Consider the following 21,590-nt stretch of genomic DNA (forward strand, 5'->3'; position numbering starts at 1 on the left):
GTCAGACTTAAAGATCTAGTACCATAGTTATGGTGTTGCGGCGGTTTCAATATAAAAACGTTACTTTTGTTTTGTAATAAATATTTTTTATTAAAAAAGTTATTAGAAAACTAATTAAATATGATTCGAAATCCGAAACTTGAAGAATTTGAGATAGAAACAAAGCCAAGAAAACCAGGAAAACAAAAGTTTTCAGACTTCTTGTACAATGAAGACACTAGGGAAATTTTCGGACGAACACCTGAAAGATGGGGTTTGTTAAAGATTATGATGAATTAATACAGACATTAATTAATATTATTTTCGTCATATTTCTCTATTTAAGTTTAATACATACTGATTTTTTGTATGATTAATGTTTATCGTTGGGCGTGGCGCGCGTCACTTTTAAATTCAAAGCTCAATTTGAGCCGAACAATACAACATAGCATAATTTTGTTAACATAGCTTTTCCACATTTAAAGAAAACATTACACAATCCGGTAAAAAAGTGTTTTCTTTGAACAATACAAATTATAAAATATATTTTTATCTAACATTAATTCACTAAAGTATCTTTTCTATGCTTATGATAACTCAAAATCAACCTAAGAGTTATTTTATCTATTGTATCAGATTTTGATTACAAATATTATAGTTAACTATTCGACTACTAGTATCATGTCCAAGAAGCCATACAAATTACATTAATTAAACAATAGTTAAATAGTGTGTATTTCTTTTGCTTGAGGTTAATATCTAATCTTGGAAACCCTAGAATGTTTTGACAAAGTTTTAATCCTTAAATCTTCTATAATATGTTGTAACAAGCATGATATCATATAGAATGCTTAAACAATAATCTCACAAATATTGATGGTAATGTTATTAAATAATATAAAGAAATTAGGCATTAAATAGCAATATCCTATTGTTTTATTCTTATCAATTTAATGTGACTCGGAAAGAGAAATTATTCAATAATTATAATATTAAATACATTCTCTTAAATTAACTATAGTTTAAGTGTTCCATATATGGAAAACAATATAAACTATATATATCTTGTGTTAATTCTTCTTTAATATTTCAGGAAAACTTTTCTTGTTCTATTTAATCTTTCTTTCGGCACTAGTTGCATTATTCTCAGTATGTATGGCAACATTCTTGCAACAATTTATTAATCCTAGAGTGCCACGATTACAACAAGAAGGTAGTTTAATCGGAAGTAGTCCTGGGCTGGGTTTCCGTCCATTGCCAGATGATGTAAGAAGTACACTTATTTGGTACAAAGGTACTAGTTATGAAAGTTACAAATACTGGGAAGATGAGCTTATTGAATTTCTATCAGGTATGAGCAAGCATTACTTGTTGAAATACTATTATATATGTATATAATAAAAACCTGGGGCACCAATACCTTGAAAATTTAAACTTGTACTGCTAGACTAAAGTTGCTATCTGTATATTATGCAAGAATTTTAAGTATTGGTTTTAAATTCATTCACGAGAATGTGAAGTATGTACTGGTATTAATTATAATAATCCAGTGGCGCTACAACCCTACATGGGTCTTGCCAGCAGGTTTTGGTGGTTTGCCTGACACACATACTTCTAGGTTTTAAGACATGTTGGTTTCCTTAACTGTAAGTGCAAGTAAAGAAAATAAATAGATATTTTATTCATAATATATTATAATCTATCTATTTTCTGAGCTATAGTTAGGCAAGTGTGGACTTAATATATTAAAAAATATTTCTTTACAGTGTATAAAAAGAAGGGTCAAACGGTAGGCGCTGGTCAGAATATATTCAACTGTAACTTTAGAAACTCTCCACCACCAGGGAAAGTGTGTGATGTTGATATTACCAGGGGTTTTGATCCATGTACAGAAGAAAATCACTTTTCATTTCATAAGTCATCTCCATGTATCTTCTTAAAACTTAACAGGTATGAACCATGATTGTAGATAGTGTTAAATATATTACCAATTGCTTGATGCTTTGGTCGTTCATGATTTATTATTCTGTTAAACCCTTAAATAATATCCTTTTTTACAATACCATGTAAAAACACTTTGAACTATTGATAAAAAGTAATTTATTATTGTATAATTATAATATGGTATAATAATAAAAATGCACATTTAGTCATTTAATGTCAATTATAGAAAATATTGTAAAAATATTAATATTTCAGAATATATGGGTGGAGACCTGAGTTCTACAATGACACAAACAATTTGCCTGTGGAGATGCCTATTGAACTCAAAGATAACATAAGGAATATCACTTTCAATAATATGGATCATGTATGTATTAATAATGTAAAAAATGATAGTCTTATAATATTTTCTCAGTCCAGAGATATCTTAGTGGATTGACATTGATGAAAACTTATGATCAATTAGTATATCTTATTTACAATTATATTTTTTCTAAAAACTATGTAGCTATAATTATTTACAAAGGGTTTTATTTTAATATACATCAATAATTTATTTTAATTAAATTATAGATATAAGTTTTTGTGTTTGAAATAAATAAATTGTACTTTTGTAATCCAAATATTAGGTCCTTACATATGAAATTGGCGTTTTGTCGTACTGGCCAGTTTGACCTCAAATACCTCCTCTTTGGTTAGGAATTTCAAATTCAAATTTGTACAGCTATTTACTCATGTATTTGTGCTTCGATGACCCGTCATTCATTTGTTTTCTGTTTGCGTCACTCATTTTACAAAATGGAAAACTTAAATTTTCGCATTATTTACGAGTACGAGTTCCGCCGTGGCACTAGTGCTGCGGAAACGACTCGAAGGGTGAATGATGTGTATGGCGGTCATGTTGCAAAAGAAAACACAGTTCGTTTTGGTTCCAACGTTTTCGTTCTGGAAATTTCGACCTGCAGAACAAGCCCCGTGGACGGCCTGAGACCCAAGTTGATAATGAAGTATTGAAGGCTATTGTGGAAGCGGATTCATCGCAAACCACGTCCGAGTTAGCTGCAGGCTGCGGTGTTAGTGACTAAACTGTTGTAATTCACTTGAAGGAAATTGGGAAGATTAAAAAGCTTGAAAGGTGGGTACCTCACGAATTGACTGAAGCAAACCGGCAAACGCGCGTCGACTGCTGCGTGACATTACTGAACCGGCACAATAATGAAGGTATTTTAAACCGAATCATTACCTGTGATGAAAAATGGATTCTTTACGATAATCGGAAGTGCTCAGCGGAATAGTTGGATCCTGGCCAGCCAGCCAAATCCTGCCCCAAGCGAAAATTAACCCCCAAAAAGTTACTTGTAAGCGTTTGGTGGACTAGTGCCGGTATTGTTCATTGCAGTTTTCTCAAATCTGGCCAGACTACTTACGGCTGATGTTTATTGTCAGCAATTGCAAACCATGATGGAAAAGCTAGCGGCTAAACAACCTAGGCTGGTCAATCGCTCCACGTCACTGCTACTTCACGACAACGCTAGACCACACACTGCACAACAGACGGCTACCAAATTAGAAGAGCTTCAATTGGAATGTCTAAGACATCCTCCGTACTCCCCGGACCTTGCTCCATCAGATTACCATGTTTTTCGAAATTTGGACAACTTCTTGCAAGGGACAAAATTTAACTCTGATGGGGCAGTCCAAATCACCTTCACAGATTTTATTGATTCCCGTCCGACTGATTTTTTTTTGGTAAAGGGATCAATGAACTATCTATGGGATGGCAAAAGTGCATAGAAAACAATGGTTCATACTTTGATTAATTAAATATATTATATTTAAAAAATATTCGACTTTTTGTTCCTCCCATACAAAACGCCAATTTCATATGTACGGACCTAATATATTATTTCAGACATTTCTAAATGTAACACTTTGTACCTTTCAACTAAAAACAATAATACTTCAGGTTATAAGCTATACGTGTACCTCCTTTAGTTGTCTAAAACAAACTGCCTTTAGCAAAATCATACTAATATTCTTCTAGCTATCTCTTATGCCACTTTCGATCAAGCCACAGCGGTTCTGTGATATTAAAATAAAATTATGCTTCAATGACTGCATTATTGCAGGCAAATATGATTTGGGTGTCTTGTGAAGGAGAGACACCGACAGACAAGGAAAACATTGGACCCATCACTTACCTTCCATATCCAGGCTTTCCAGGATATTTCTATCCATACAACAATGCTGAGGGTTATCTTAGTCCGTTGGTTGCAGTACATTTGCAGAATCCCAAAGGTATGTTGAACTAACTTTTACAGAATAATTAAATTTCTTCTGTACAAACATTACCTGTCCACATCGTATCCCTAGCTTTCTTACTAACTAGTTACTGACGTGAGACTTATCTTAAATTATCGTGATTTACGTGTCTTTTTACTTTCTATTTTTAATGTATCATCTTGTTAGTTTCGTTTGTTTTTTTTTGTTCCTGTGTAGTTTTGTCTTAATAACTGTGTATAACATGTACTTTTGCACTACTTGTCTATCTTATGTAATTTATTACATTTTTTTTCCTTTACTCACTGTGGTTGCCTGGAAGAGATCGCTCGAAACCCATAAGGCCGCCATTGGTATAATTATGTGCAATTTTTTTAAATATTGTAGTGGAACGAAGTGATAATAAATTTGTGACATAAGTTCGAGGTTGAGTGTCATTTTTATTTGTTGGCATATTAATTTTATCAGATATTCTATATATCTTCTACGTTTGGGTGTTGTAGTACTAAAATTAATTTTCATGCAATTAATTTGAACAAATAACAGCTTTGATGATTTTATATACATAGAAGATATTTTATTTCAGCTGGTATAGTGATCAACATTGAGTGCCGCGCTTGGGCACAGAATATCAAATATGACAGGAGAGAAAAGTTGGGTGTGGTACATTTTGAGCTTATGATTGAATAGACTGACATTTTTTACACAACCAAATTAAAATAAATAATCTATTATGAAATTCCCATCATACAATACTTGACATTAGACTTGGTATTTGTAAAATAGTTTTGTTTGACCTGTTTTTTTTTAAAACACAAATTATGCGGGTACATATAAATAAAAGTAAGGTTTTTTTTAGGTTTGGTTATCAAAGGGAATTTGTATCTGATTTTATATGCTGTAATCTCTTATATTATGACATACATTACATAAAATTTTATCGTGTATGCTAGTTTTTTATACTCGTTAGAGGAATATATATTTGGTCGCAAGAGTAGCTTTATATAAGGTTTTCTATATCAGTAGTGCCAGATCTTAACCAGATTTATCTTAGCATTTATGTTTGAATATTGCACTTAAAAATATTTTAACTTACTTTTAAATTTGACAATTATAATTGTTTATGGATCTGGTTTTTATAATTTGAATCTGTTTCAATTGAAAGTTTTAAAACTAAATTACTAATTTTAATTATTGTTATGGGATTATGTAGATGTCGTGTTCTGATACTAAAATCATTTTTTTTATATTAGGCCACGATAGTGACAATAAGACTTAATTAATGTTTCTCATATAAGTTAGTTATCCGTCCATACATTTGTGCCTATATTTACCATTCCTTAATATGTAATGTATGTAATTAGTATGTAGTGTGTTTTAAATATATTTTAATTCGTATCCTTAGGGACTGTTTAATAAATGACTCACTATAATCGATATACTTATTTTTTTTTGCGGGTATATAGAAGTTTTATCTAAAAAAAGTTTTTGTGTCTAATATAAATGAATCATGATATTATTTTCTATTAACAGATTCCTTTTGTACGTAAGTACTTAACATTAAAATAAAACTTAATTGGATATAAACGCGCATTTATTACATTATTTGTTTCGGGTGACTTTCATTAGCAGTGTTAAACATTTTTGTTCGAGGAAATAGTAAAAGCTCGTGTTAACATTCGTTAATTTTATTTGAACGAGTCCGTTTTGTATCTAATATTATTCATTATATTCGGTTGTAGTCTACCTACACAAATTAGCAACCCACCTTAGTTTTATATAAACAATACTTTAATCCTAATATAGCATTTATTATTTTATAGGATTTTTTTTTATTTAAAAATAAAATCAAATCGGCACACAAAATATAGTATTTTATACATACATACATATTTTATATCCTGTGTTAACCGTATAACTCGATTGCAGATACATTTTCATTCCTCGTAACTATTTAATAATTAAGGTTTTTACATTTTATGTTTCAGAGCCTAAATTTAAAAATGTATTGTTTTATTCATTAATTTCTGTTATCATACAAACTTTACATTGCCAGCGCATGCATCTTTTTTAATTTTACAGTTTATTTTTTACATTTATCTTGTACTATATAGTTTTGCTCGTACTTAGAAAGTAATTATACCGTCCAACTGTGTGTATCTGATATATTTTGTATATTTTGATATTAAATATTTAAAAATATACTTCGTTTCATTTATTATTGTAGTCTGTTGTAGTGTTTTTTTTTCGTAATCTATGGCTGCGCTAGCTTTGGCGCCATTCATACACTTTATTCAACTCATTCAAAGATTTGATCGTGTTTATAAATAAATCAAATAGTTAAAATAAATAGAACTCTTACTGCAACAATTTAAATCTTTATTTTAAACAGATGTTTTCACTTTAGAATTCTCGTGATTTTTAAAGATGTTTTTGTGTGTTTTAATATTGTATAAGTATTGTTTTTATTTATTTTAATCTTATATGAATACAAAAAACTAAATGGACACATATCATAAGTTATGGTGTATCTTAACCTACTAGATAATATGTATGTCATATATATGAAGTAATTAGAAAAAGAGTATAGTTATTATTGCGATAGCTGTTTTGCATTACAAATATAGCAGGATCGATATAATCAATTGAAAGACTGCAGACAGGCAATACATTTAGGTAAGTATCTAATTGCACCAAAAGCAATGGCGTAGTAACTAATCCAGAGCGCGTTCTGAATTAGATTTTTAACGCATCGTTCGGATTGCATTGCTTGAGATGGGCATGTTTACGAAGCGATAGTTACGTAGTAATTCTAAAGAAAAAAGATCTCTTGTAGAAAATAAAATCTACAATGTAAATTCATGATAATGAACCCAAATACTCGACTAGAAACTACTGCACCCTCCCCTCAGGGTTATTCTGCTCACCTCACCTCATTTATATAAGACTGAACCGTCCGAACGTAAATTTCAGGTATAAAATCCCTTCATCGAAGCTAAGCTTATTTATAAACCAGATGAAATGTGGGCAGAAGAAATGCGCTGTGTACATCAATCGCTCCCATATGTCATGAGATTCCAAACACGTGCGCGCGCGCAGTCGCAGTTATACCTCCGATATTAACAGACGTGTATTAAGTTAAAAGAAATGGCGGGTAAATCGAATGGTGTTGATACGTCGGATTGGTCTCGAACTCCACCCACTTCAGGGCCCCTATGGGAGAGGGTTTGTAAGGCAATTTACAATCCAGAAGACAAAAGCTTTTTGGGCCGGACTCCGAAACGCTGGGGTGAGTTTTTTTTTTAAATTAAAACCTGTTCGAATGTTTTGATTGACAGCTATCTGCTACCCACATTTGGGAACACAATTGATGCCTGGCATTTTTCATTCGGGTTGAATGTAAGAAACGTGTAATAAAAAATTATGTTAAGCGTTTTTAAGGCTTTACGTGTTAAAATTAATACATTAATATATGTTATTTCTCATTTACTTTCTTCTTATTTATTAAGAAAAAATATTTTATTATGACAGAAAACATTGCCAAACAAAATATATCTTAATAAGTTTAGCGGTTTAAGCGTACAAGGGTAAGCAGGTTTTATGATTAATAATAGATATTTACGGATAGGTAAATATTATGGATTACATTTAGACCTTATAAATATATCGACGGCAGCAAAGAACAATCGGTCAATACAAAATCACTAGTTTTCAGGAGAACGTTTTTAGTGCAATAACGGTATAACATCAACAATATCAAAGATATCTTCAAATAGTTAATTGTTATAATATAATCAATTATTTAGATATAATAAAATTATTGAGTTGATTATCAATAATTTTATTATTTTTCAAAATGTGGAAGATGTCTCTAATTCGGTCGAAATAACAAAAAAACGGAGTCAACCGTCATATATTCGTTTCTCCTTGGGACCAGATAATTATTTATTAATGAGATTTTATTGGCAATATACAGTCAAAACCGTTTACGACGACAGTTTCGAAGAACATACTGGTTATATTGACCAAAAACAAAGATCCAGGCGGGTAAAAGTATTAGGTGCTTAATAATAACGTCATTGGCTCTTACGACTATCAGTAGTCGCAAAATACTACCAGAACCTTTTATAGGACTAAATTTTATAAAACAATCAATTAACTGATATCTTTGTCTATAACAGCTGACGCGCCCGAATCAATCGAAACACACAAGGACAACTGTATATGTCAGTTTCTACAAAGTATTTTTTTAACAGTGTAAATGATTTTTTTTACATTATTATTTTTTCTATTACGTGAATAACGTATAAAAAGTACGCATGTAACGTATGTGATAAAATTGGAGTAAAAAACAATTTTTCGAGAAAGAAAAATATCACAAGATTCGATGCTCTATTTAGTGAGAAAATCATTCACCAAGAACACTCTTAAAGATCTATAAATGTTACATTAGACCAGTATTAGAGTATGTCCACAGCATTTGGGATCCTTATTTCATAAAGGATATTAGTACCTATGCTTGAAAGGGTTCAAAGAAAAGCCACGAAAATGATTAAATCACCCAGAAACAAATCTTATAAGGAGCGTCTAAAAGCACTCGACCTTACTGATTTATAAAGTAGGCGATTAAGAGGAAATCTCATTGAAACCGATAAAATCTTCCAGGAATTGAGAAGCTTTTTATTTTAAGTGAAAATACACATTTGAGGGGTAGTTCTTTAAACTGAAGATCACTTAATATAACACAAATTCCCTAAAAAACTTTCTTCCAAACCGAGTAGTGGCCGACTGGAATAGGCTTTCGGGATGTGTAATTAATGCACCGTCTCTGAACTCTTTTAAAAATAGGTTGGCTTCTCCAAATCTCCAAATACGCGCGCATCAGCTTATTAAGTTTCTAGTGTGTTTATATACATAATAACGATAATAAGATAAAGCAAAGAATTCTGCAAAAAACAGGTTTGGCAAATTTGGCAAAAATGCAGATGTCATTTTGTTCTTTGCTGCCGTCGATATATAATATTGATGAATTCGAACGCGTTTATATTTTATATATATTAGCATGCAGTAATGTATAAACTTGATAACTAATTAATATTCATATAAAATTAAACATTAAAATCTTACTACGATACACAATAAATGTTATTGATATGTATTATGTGCAATAAGATATGAATACATTACTGTGCTACACTCAACGAATCCTTACCATTTTTATATTTACGACATTCTCCAGAACTGTTTTATACAAACAAAAATTCTATAATATTTTTAAAATCTAATTTCGTCTAATCTAATTCTTGTGAATATTTAATCTGTAGACACATTGATTGTTACGACTACGTGTATTAACACATTATTTAATAGCTATTTGGGTATTAAAATATTAACGTAACGCCGTATTTAACGCGTTCAAAGGTCATTAATTAAAATTACAATTGACTGCAAAGGTAAATGGAACGGGGTTTTATTTATTATGGTACACGCTATACGTATATCTGCTGTACTCTATATACTGTATATTGTATAACTTTCAAAAAACCGATTCCGACGTTTTTGTATGCAACTTCGGTATGGTTCTTTAAGTATCCGTATGTTGCTTTGGGATCCAAACCCATGAGATCGCGTGGAATAAAAATCGTCGGTATTACTATTGGAAGTTACAGAGTAAGGACCCTCGTTCTCGAACCAGGTCCTAGGTTCGGACCAGGACCTTTTGTCAAATTTACTACCTACTACTTGCTATTGTATATCAAATAATTGATAAAGGTTCGATTGAAATAAGATGATTTAGCATACTTATATATTTTGTTTTGAAGTCGTTGATGCATATGTCTACGCCATTGAACCTATAGATAGTTTTTTTTGTCACATACGAAAGCATCTTCTTAACCAAATATGTTCACGCAGGATATTGTACATCCAAATTATTTAGTATATTATACTTTTAAGAGCTAATTAATATAATTTGCCCTGCGGTTGTTAATTTGGTCTTAGCGAGATGTTATATAGCCTTCCTCCTTCTGTACATTACACACAAAAGTAGTAGTCGACTCGATCCAGTAGGTCTCGAGATTAACAGGTTTAAGCAAACACCAGAACATCACAATATATATATATATATATATATATATATATATATATGATAATTCTTGTTAAACTAAGAGTGTCCTGCAAAAAGTGGATAAAAAGTGGTTTATATGTAATGTAGTACCTACTTCTTAGGTTAATATAAGTATTATCTATTTTTGATTATTAATTATAAGGCAAATATGAGAATGGAATATAAATGATAGAATCTATGGCAACTATCTTCGTAACGTTGGCAAGCTCTCCCGTAACAACTTTAATGTGATAAATGCATCTACAATTTATTACAATATTGCTAAATTCATCTCTCTAAATCCATTATAGAGATCATAATATCTTACCTATTGGAATTTATGTAATTTCTCAATAATAACACAATGCTTCGTGACAAAACTAATTGCATATGCATAGAATCCGTGCGGTATGAACAATTGTTTATCAAAACATCGTCTCATATTTGTTGTAATGTGATACTAATCGGTTCTGTGAAATTCAGTATAATATCTATCTAGGTATATTATACATATTGTCTATGGTTTTATAATAGAGCGTAACAGTATAAGTATAACAGACTTCTTCATAAATACTAATAAGCGAATACATATTTTGACAGAAAGAGGCGTAGAACTCTTCAGTAAAGTAGTGTAACTATTAAAGTATCTGTCTCTTACACTGTATGTAATTTTAATTCTAATTTATTGCCAAAAATACAATCTCTCCTTAGAAAATACCTCTAATCCTCCTAATATCTAATATAAACGTGAGAATTTTGTTAATATAGTTTTACTGTAAAAGCATTTGCTAACTAGGTACGTATGCAATCTATGTTAATCAGTTCATGAAAATTGTTATTTGCGAAAGCAAATATACAAGTCACTATGAATAAATATGTATATTATTTGAATGTTTAACATGAATTTTTCACGAGTCAGACTAACCTTATGATCGTTGAAAAACAATTAAAATCATGTATAAAAATCTCGGTTAATAATAACTTATTAAGACAAATAGTCAATGGCACAATCACCAATGGGACTGTAACAATGTAACAAATCTTCGGCATTATATAAATAAGCAAATAATTATGAAATTACTTACCTACCAAACTTAACTTAAAACTAACTTGTTTAAATACTTTGGAACACATAAAGCCTGGAATGTATGTTCTTATGATTTGATGCCAGTAAATTATATTATTGTTTTATATATAAAAGATCCAAAGTAAGTTCATTTGTTAATAAATTATAAGATCGTATTTGCCTCACGCCACACTGCAGTCACTCTATATTTTTATGAAGAAGTAGTACTCGGAACTAAACATTTATTCTAGACTACAAGAAATATTCTAATATTCAGTAAACCACATGAAATATTAATAAGCGGTAAGCTGCTACAAAACGCAGGCTGAATATTAAATATTTGAATACCGCTTGTAGGTGTCATTTATAGGAACACAGATGTATTAATTTGTTGTGTACAAAATTTCTATTGGTCTGGTTTACTGTAATACACGGTAGTTGACATTGGTGCGTTTAGTAACTGAGACCAAAATTTCCTACAGGCAATGCAATCTAAGAATAATGGCACACGTGTTATGTTAATTCAATTAACAATAACAAAGGCGAGATGGCTGATAATGACCTCAGGTGTCTATCTTAGAAATTTCGGCACCTGGAAAGGTTAGTTTTGTTAGCTGATTATAAAAACAATTACGTTTAAGTATGTTGTTGATGTTTAAATAGGAAAATATTTCTTCGTAATAGAGTATGGATGTTGCGTTATAAAGAATGTATGGGTTTGTGTAAATCCAAACAAATTTAACTCATTTTTACGTTATAGAGGTTTTGGTTATAACGAATGTCGTTATAAAGAGGTTACACTGTATAAAATATTAATAACAATTATTTGAAATCATAATACTTCTAAGATCACGCGCTAAGCGCATCCAAGAACATAATCGACCAAGTTATGAAAGTAAATACGATAAATTTTCTCTACACGAACTAGTGCTGTTGTTATGATGTAAACATCTGCATTTATTTGCTTTATTTCCGACCCACCTTAGAATAATGTTATTATATTTGTATTTGCTATTCATATCAGTTTAAACACACTTATCGTGGCTTTGCACTTAAATAAACATTTACACATATTTATTCATATAAATGAATATGATTGTACATAGATAGATATAATTATACTATCTATGCGTATCGTCTTGAAAACAAGCCTTATTAGAACATTGTTTAAAAACAACTATATACACGTTCCACAAATCTTAGCTTCTTTATCGCATCTATCTAGGAATATTATCAAATATCATATTCTTTCATTCGGACCAAAAAGAGTAACAAAGAGAGTATTTTTTATAATTCTCGAAAATGTGAAATATCACAAAAATGTCAGAACGTTTATAAAAATACGGATTATTATGCGACGCGCCGGTTTAACACAAAATGGTCACATTTCCACCGAGTCGACATTCACTACAATACTTTTATAATACATAAAAACAAAATTCACTACTTGAAATAATTACTAGGTAAAAAAAATACAGATTAGATAATTCAAATCAATTAGTATTTGATTCGGACCATATGATTGAAGTATACAGACTGCAGCGACTATGTTTACCCTTCCTCTTGAATAATGAAATAATAGATTTAAGTGCAGACCGCAAATGATTATTTTTTATACTATAATGACTTATTTGGTCGTATTATCAGGTAAATGCCTCCGTAACGTCGGCTTTTAAGTGTAATTAGTTTATGAAGTTGATTGAATTGCGTAGAAAAAATGTTTCAGAAGGCTGTATGAATTATTTGTTTAGGAAAACCTTTGCAGTAAATAGCCAACGACTGACGCACTGTTAGTTACTATATCGTACTTAATGCGAATATGAGATAAATATATATTTTAAATAAAATAGGGGGCAAACGGGCAGGAGGCTTACCTGATGTTAAGTGATACTGCCCAGTGACACTCTCAATGCCAGAGGGCTCGCGAGTGCGTTGCCGGCGTTTTAAGAATTTGTACGCTCTTTTCTTTTGAAGACAGAGACATTTGAGTGTTTTTACCTTATATTCTGTCGTATGTTTTAAACGAATTTAATATTTATGTATATTTATTAATTAAGTATATTATATAAACAATGTTTTATCCTATCACAGTTATAAAATTCCACATTAATTAATCATTAAATTAACCCTTATTATCAGTTATAAAGTTTACTTGTATTGTAAGTAAATATGAACTGTTGGCCGATTTGATTTCCAATTCTATTGTCACATAAGGCAAAAATGAATATATCTAAATAATTTATGCCCCAATTATAAAAAATATACATTTAAATTGGCCTTATACAAGAAAACTAAATGTTGTAACTGTTTATTAGTCTTATTCACTAGGAGGGGTATGATGATCCTCTATAAGTAATCATTGAATATCTGTGTAAGTAAAGTCAAATCGACAATTTCGTTTGGCCTACATTTTATCTGTATCATTGGAGGCACTTTGGGTAATGATTATTACTTTCGGTTTTTTATTCACTATTACTACTACATTAGAAGTGAGTTCGTGTAATTTTCGCGCCTGATATTCTATAGTCATTAGATTTTTCGTAAGGGCACAGTATCCAAGTAGCAACGGTTGAAATATGTGACCCTCATTACTCTTGAATAACTATTGACTATCCAATTACCATATGAATAGTCCCCATTGGTCGCTCCTTTGCACGTTCAAGGACATACATTGTGGTCTCCTGAATGACAAGGTAGGGTTATACAATAGGCTCGAGTCCCAGCGAAAACTATTATTATAAACTATGTGCGATCTCTTTTACATTTTAAGTTTGTTTAAATTTATAAACACACTTAAAATGTTTATGATATAATAAGCATGTTTTTTGTACCAATACTTTTCAAAGATATACAGTAACATTACTGTATTTAGGTGTTTTTTTATTTCTCTTAGCGAGAATACCATGAGTATTTATAGGTGTCAATTCTATAATTTCGAATCGGCAACAAAGACATTGGACAGTTGTCCACCCCAGGATATCCGCACCAGTCTGGGTGGAACACGGACGGAGCTTATTAACGCCGAGGATAATTACAGTTACTCACAGTCCTCGCATCAAAGTCCTCATTTCTATTCCCGGCGACATATATCTGCCCTATGCCTAGCGACTGACAGGTCTTTATACAAACTATAATACACGTATGTCTTAGTAGATCATAAAATATTTATTTCTCATAGATTTCACCACTTTGGTACTCTGTTATGGAAAAACGAGAAAGTACTTTAAAAATTTATATTAATAAAATAATTTTTATCGAAATTATTCTTACGAGTTATTACTTTGCCAGGTCATTGTAACAATAACGATATGTTACTTTTATAATTTATTTAATATCTTTATTTACATTATATGTTTACAAATATAGAACAGATATTAATTATGTCAGTTGCCATCATATGTCTCAAAGAGAGCAACTTCTATAAACTCATTTAATTAAAAATTAAACTTATAATTTAATTGCAAAGTGTCGACACTTTGTTCTACATGTCTAGATTATATCTAAATTCTAAGTAACTTATAAAGTCACCCACTTATACGAGTACTTAGGTACGAGAGTAAAGTGTCTTTATTACGCTAAGTTGCACAATTTGACAGAAAGGACGTTCTTGTCCTTCGTATGGCTAGGGCTACACACATTAAAAAAATATTGTCAAAATGTCATTCCACGCGGCAGTAGCGGAATCTATATTATTATAAATTATATTAAAAAATATTTCTCACAGAAATAAAAAAAAACTTACTATTTGGAAATAATGTTATATGCAACTTCCTATTTCTATACTACATACATGCATAAAAGTTAAACGAATGTTATGCGAACAACGTTCGTCAAAGTATTTCGAGTGTTATTATTAATTAAAACCGAATTTTTAAATTGTCTTGTGTACAAAAAGTTTTAAAATTCTTATAAATTATACGAATAGGAACCATTACTAGCGTTATCGCTTGCTTGTTCCCGAAGAGATTGATTGACTTGACGAGTGCGATGCTGAAGGTCGGGAGGAAGCAAGCAATATTATTATTTCGTCGATAATTGGGACCAAATAATTTCTCGACACCCGTGTCTGGCCATCGTTAATCAAATTCGTATAGAAATAATTGAACGGCTTGATGTTTTCATTTAATTTTAGCAGCCTTCTGCTTAAAGTTGTGACGAAAAAATGAAGCATGGAGGCATTTATACTATACATTCCTCGCTATGGCTGCGTAGCGAATTTTCTTCTAACCGTTTCAGATATTACACTGAAATATCACAAACTATATAGTGTATAACGTACGTTCCGTATGACAGTATTTGTGACGTAACGAGTCTGAATGTACCGGTACTGTACTGAAATAGCTCGCGGACGCAATAGTTCACTGTAAATAAATAGCCGCAGGAATTGACCTGGATAAATGGAAATTTTAGGACTTTTTAGAAGGGAGGGAAAGCAATATCTTTAACAATTAGTATGATTATGATTTGATTGTGTTGATTTAAAGATAAACTATGCCCTTTTTAAGTAGATCCAACTAACTATACTATTATTAGTTTACAATGTATATAAAACTAAAATTAAACAGATGGTTACAAATTCCCACTCAGATCTTCAATATTTTGTAATATATCCAAAATAGTGGAGTTCAAAATATTCGATGTTCAATGTCTAATTATAAACACCAAAATGACATCAATTTATTACATAAAAGTCAAAGTGAAAAATCATTTATTCATATACGTAACACAATGTACACTTATGAAAGTCAATAAAAAAGAAATATACATTAAATGCTTCTAATTTTACATTTTCTGCCAGTTCTCAAATCAAGGACGTAGAACGGAAGAGAAGAACTGGCAATAAACTCTCCGCCACTCTTTTTAATCGCCAAGTTTTTTTTGTATTACACAACGTTTGCAACCATAACACCATGTTCCACATGACATCAGCCGGACATAAATTCATTATAAAAATATAACTTTCATATTTATCAAAGAAAATGTTATCGTGGGTTCTAATGCCTAAACATACATCAAAATGACTTGTGCTTATACCATTTTCCTGGCGATATGAAAATATGTTTCTATTTCTCTTTTATGATGGGTAATTTTTTTGGAAAATCTGCCCCTAAGGTCCCTTAAATAGTATATGGTGTATAACTTTTAAGTTAGTTTTGTATAAACAATCTAACTTTTCAGGAATCGCGTTGGTTTTTTACCTGATCTTCTACGCAGTGTTGGCAGCCATGTTTGCAGCGTGTATGGGAGTGTTGCTTATGCTCATAGATGACAAAAGGCCTATGTACACTCTCGAGAGCTCATTAATAGGTATGTTATTAATGCATTATTCACTTGACTACGTTATAATAGATTTTATTATCTTCGTTACAAAAAAATAATATTATATATATAATACATTTTCGGGGTAAATGTATCATGCACTAGTTCGGTTTTTTTTATGATATGAGGATATGTTTAAAATAAAACTCTTAGTTTGAAGATGTGTAACAACTGGCTTTGATGGTTTAAAACGTGACATGAAACATCTAACATGAAAGTAAGGGCGTGGGTTTGCGATAGTAACAAAAACTAATTTGGCTCATGTAAGGTTATTAAATCTAAGTGATACTTCAGTACAAGTGAAATCGACATTTTTGGACATTATCGGAAACAAGAATAATTGTATTTTAATATATGAGGCTCCATGTTGTATCGACTTGAGTTTTTGATGCCATATGCGCGATGATGGTTTGCGCTTCTAATTTTTACTATAATATATATATGTAACTTAACTAATGTAAGGTTAGATAACTTCTCCCTCAGAGAGAAGCACGTTGAAGATGCTCCTGCGTGGATCTTCGGTGTTTCCAGTAATAAAGTGTAGGAATGGCTCCTCTTCAGACATGTTTACTAGGTCGAATGCTAGCCAGCTCGATTTAGTTGTGGGTCAATATTGATTACGCTATAGCAACGATACAAATGACATTAACATACATTAGAATCAATCTAAGATAAATTTATACACATTTTATTATACTAGTTATTAATAATACTCATATATAAGATATTTAGGATATTGTACAAGCCTTGGAAGTAACAGATTGTAAGCTTAATGTAAAGTATATGACCCACTTTTAGGAATCACTTCCACTGCCTATGACTACGATACATATTACATTACAGACATATATTATATATAAATATAAGATAAAAGCGATAAGATTAAACATACATTTCATGAAGTTATTAAGAATACACATATATAAGATAAAGCACAGGCTTTGAAAGTTATATTTCTCAAAGAAATATGACCTGATTTTATGAATCACTTGCACTGCACTGAATTATTAAGGATACGCATAGGACAGGCTTTGGGAGAAGAAAGAAGGAAGAAGAAGACAAATTGCTTATTTCAAAAGTTTGAACCGATTTTAGGAATTAATTGCACTGACCTATTAGCGTAACCGAGTTGCACCCACTTTCACTGAATTGTCTTCTTATGTGAAAACAAAGCTTCGTCCATCACCTTACTCCATTCTTTGATCGCGACTCGGTATTCCCATTCCATTTTAGAAATAGGTCACCGATATTTCTATATTATTCCACGGCCCCTAATTTTAAGAAGACTTGTAGTGATAATATATAGACGCGATGCGCTATGTAACAGCTGACTTGTATGGTTTAAAATATGAGCGTATAACTAACACAGAATTAAGGGTAGAGGGGTTGCGACGCTAACAAAAACAAACTTGGCTTATCTAAGGGTTCATAAATCTAAATGACACTTATGTTTTTGGATATTGTCGGAAACGAGAATGTTAAAATACAATTTATCAGTGTGGTAAAAACTAAAGCAAGATCAAAATTCAAGACATTGGCTTCAAGTGTGAGATGATTGTTTACATTTGGTTTACGCTTCTACATATTTAAATGTAATTTAAACTAAACTTACATAACTCCCGGCAATTGTTATTTTGCCATATAAACATTGTTACAGTACTAATATCGCTATTAAAAAAGGGGGTTAGTAGAAGGAGGATGAAATGTAAGGTTATATGGATATGAATACAACTACAAAAAAGGTGCCAAAATATATAAATATGTGTATATAAACAAACAATTTCATAAAAGTCGGTCAAGCCGTTTTGGAGCAGATTGGTTAGGAACACTATGACACGAGAATTTCCTATTGACGGGAGTGACAAATATTGCGGTGCTAAATTGTTTTGCTTTTTCTTGTACTAATGCGAATCAGAATGAAAAAAATATAATTGTCAAATACTCCGACTAACACAGGAAAAGCTAAAAATAAATTTAATTGTGAATTCCAGGAGCGAATCCGGGAGTTGCGTCCAGACCGGCCGTGGACGGTTCCTTCCTCTTAGACAATACTAACACAAGCAGTTATGACATCTACGTCGATGAACTGAAATATTTCTTTAGGGGTTAGTATAATTTTATGTTTAATGTGAGGCTTACTTTTTAATCCGATTGCTTCTAAAAAAATCAAGATTTTAAAATATCTAATTATTTTTTAGTGACTATACAACCTATACCACCTAATGTTATTTTTAATTATGTTCTAATTATCCATTTATATCAAACCCGCCAAAATGCATCTCTAGGCAAATGGCGTCGCATCAGTCACTATAACGTACCATGTTTGTAAACACTACTAACGACAATTACTTTTATCTTTTTTTTATAGTATATTGTTACTTTTAACAAGTTCACATTAAAACGAAGTTTACACAAAACACACACAAAGACACAAATAGCACACAGACATTGCCGCTGGGCTATAAAGAATAATACAAAATTATTAACTTACGGAGATTCCTATTTCAAATAAATTAAGATCTTTTTTTAATTTTCAGATTACGCCACCGAAAAGTGGTATTTATCGAGGAAGGGTTGCAAAGAGGAAGAAAGTTTCGGCTATCCCACATCACCATGCTTTTTCATTAAGTTAAATAGGGTAGGACATGCACAGATTTTATAATGATATATTGAAGTATTGCAAGATTTTGGTTTTAAATTAGGTTGGGAGATTCATAAAAACTCAGTCGACTTGCTGTTTTAACTAATGTCAGCTGTCATCTGTCATCACAGTAATTACGTTAAGTCAATTTGACAGAAATAGACGGAAAGAACTTAAGACATGAGTGGAATTGTATTTATATACTATGAATGGTGTTTAAGAAAATACCTTTGTACATCTGATTATTATCTCTCATCTCTTATTTATTTATTATTTACATTTGACACACTAACAGTAAGCTGCCTGTTTTAGATTTACGGTTGGAAACCACAATACTATGTTGCGAAAAGTTTACCTACAGACATGCCTGATCACCTCTCGGAATACATTTCATCATTACCAGATATGGAGGTAATACAATTTTAAATTTATTAGGTCCAAATAAGAAAAAATATCTGCTTTTATAACTAAAAAACTATTTATAAAATTACGTATAAGAAATTAACCTTATAGCAGTTTCAATGAGAAATGAACCATATATGTCATACGTATCCCTTGGAGTATTTATATGTTTTATCTAAATGTTTTTTCAGCAACAACAAATCTGGATATCCTGTGTGGATGAAGTGTCAAATGCGACGAGTATCGAATACCCTTGGGGACGCGGCCTTCCGGGTAGATTCTACCCCTACCAAAATGAAGTTGGGTATATTAGCCCCGTGTTGGCGATTAAAGTAACGCCACCTGGTGAGTAATATCTTTATTAAACGCTTGATAAAATTTAATGCTATTCTATTTTTGTTTAATCTTTTTATTAAGGCTTTAGTTTAGTTTTAAGCGCATTTAACATTAGCTCGAACGGTGACGGATAACATCGTGAGGAAACCGGCTTGCCTTAGACCCAAAAAGTCGACGGTGTGTGTCAGGCACAGAAGGCTGATCACCTACTTGCCTATTCAATTCACAAACTATTATGAAACAGATACAGAAATCTGAGGCCCAGACCTAAAAAGGTTGTAGCGCCATTGATTATTGTTATTAGTTTTAAGTAATTGAATATGTATTGCGGTGTGGCTCTTCAGGCTCCAACCAACTCCAACTGAAGTAGTTCATATTATAAAATGTTTTAAAATAAAATGGTCGATGTTAATTAGTAAATTGCAGTGTTATAAATAAACAATTATAACAAATTTACATAATGTGGGTTAGAAGTACTGGCTTAACTATAGAGAGATAATTTATAAGATAAATAAATATATATTAAATATAAAAATGATTAAAATTTTCAGCGAACACCCCAACGACGATTCGATGCAGAATATGGGCTAAAAATATTATTTACAACAAGAGTTTGAAAGAGCCATCTGGTTACACTCGTATTCAACTTTACGTCGAAGATAACACAAGTCTTAACTCAACGAACACAGATGGCGCTGGAATCAAATAAAATATTTTGAGAAATAGGCATTAACGTAATATTAATTGGCATTAATTTATTATTATCTGTAGAGGTATGATGAGTAATCGGTTAACGTACAACTACTAGTTATGTAAATTCGAGGTTTAAATAGGAATTTATTCGCGATTTGGTTATTCTTGTTTGTTTCATATATTTTGTATAAAGCAACCAAATGGGAACAAACACATTTCTGTGTCTGTTTTTAATTTGATATCACTGTGATGGATCATATTGTTTTGTTCAACGAAACGATTGTTTAATTCAACGCAAAACGATATTAAGTAGATAATTTCGAGATGTTAACTTAAAATCTAAAGTTATATATGACCTAGACGACACAGTTAGAATATATATTGAACATTTAACTATTGGTAATTAGAGTATTATTCAAATAAATGAAGCAAAGAACGAACACCCGTTAACCTTAATTTTAAGATAGATAAATCATTCCCATTTCGAATAATTTAGTTTAAGGACATATACCCGCATTTTAGAATTAATTAAATGTTTTAAATAATAAATTATATTTAAATTTGACAATAATCAGGACGTACTTAGTCTTTAATTATTGTCCAAATATTGTGTATTATCACTATTTTTTATGTTAAAATTACACAAAGTTTCACTGGTTTAAATTGGCGTATTGGAATATTTTTCAAGACTACATTGACTACACTATTCTAGGATTGGTATGTATCTTCTGGCCTATGATGCTGTATGCACTGTTTTATGCGAATCACATGTTTTCGTATTAGTTAATTTTTCCGGTGACGACCAAATCCAAATAGGTTAAACA

At 31.2% G+C, this 21,590-nt stretch overlaps 2 protein-coding genes across 2 annotated transcripts; both read left to right on the forward strand.

Annotated features, from left to right (window-relative positions):
* The first annotated feature begins 24 nt into the window (after positions 1–24).
* Positions 25–6,379, forward strand: LOC123708871 (sodium/potassium-transporting ATPase subunit beta-2-like). Its single transcript, XM_045659811.1, has 6 exons — positions 25–253; positions 1,073–1,330; positions 1,746–1,929; positions 2,179–2,290; positions 4,053–4,221; positions 4,790–6,379. Exons 1-6 carry the CDS (start codon positions 121–123, stop codon positions 4,891–4,893), a joined length of 960 nt encoding a protein of 319 aa, XP_045515767.1. The 5' UTR covers positions 25–120; the 3' UTR covers positions 4,894–6,379.
* A 352-nt stretch (positions 6,380–6,731) lies between these two features.
* Positions 6,732–21,151, forward strand: LOC123708940 (sodium/potassium-transporting ATPase subunit beta-1-like). The gene is made up of 8 exons (XM_045659975.1): positions 6,732–6,879; positions 7,177–7,492; positions 16,554–16,682; positions 18,686–18,799; positions 19,232–19,332; positions 19,648–19,746; positions 19,929–20,082; positions 20,625–21,151. Exons 2-8 carry the CDS (start codon positions 7,351–7,353, stop codon positions 20,780–20,782), a joined length of 897 nt encoding a protein of 298 aa, XP_045515931.1. The 5' UTR covers positions 6,732–6,879; positions 7,177–7,350; the 3' UTR covers positions 20,783–21,151.
* Positions 21,152–21,590: the final 439 nt, after the last annotated feature.

The sequence above is a fragment of the Pieris brassicae genome, chromosome 4, assembly GCF_905147105.1.
Source record: "Pieris brassicae chromosome 4, ilPieBrab1.1, whole genome shotgun sequence".
Taxonomy (NCBI): domain Eukaryota; kingdom Metazoa; phylum Arthropoda; class Insecta; order Lepidoptera; family Pieridae; genus Pieris; species Pieris brassicae.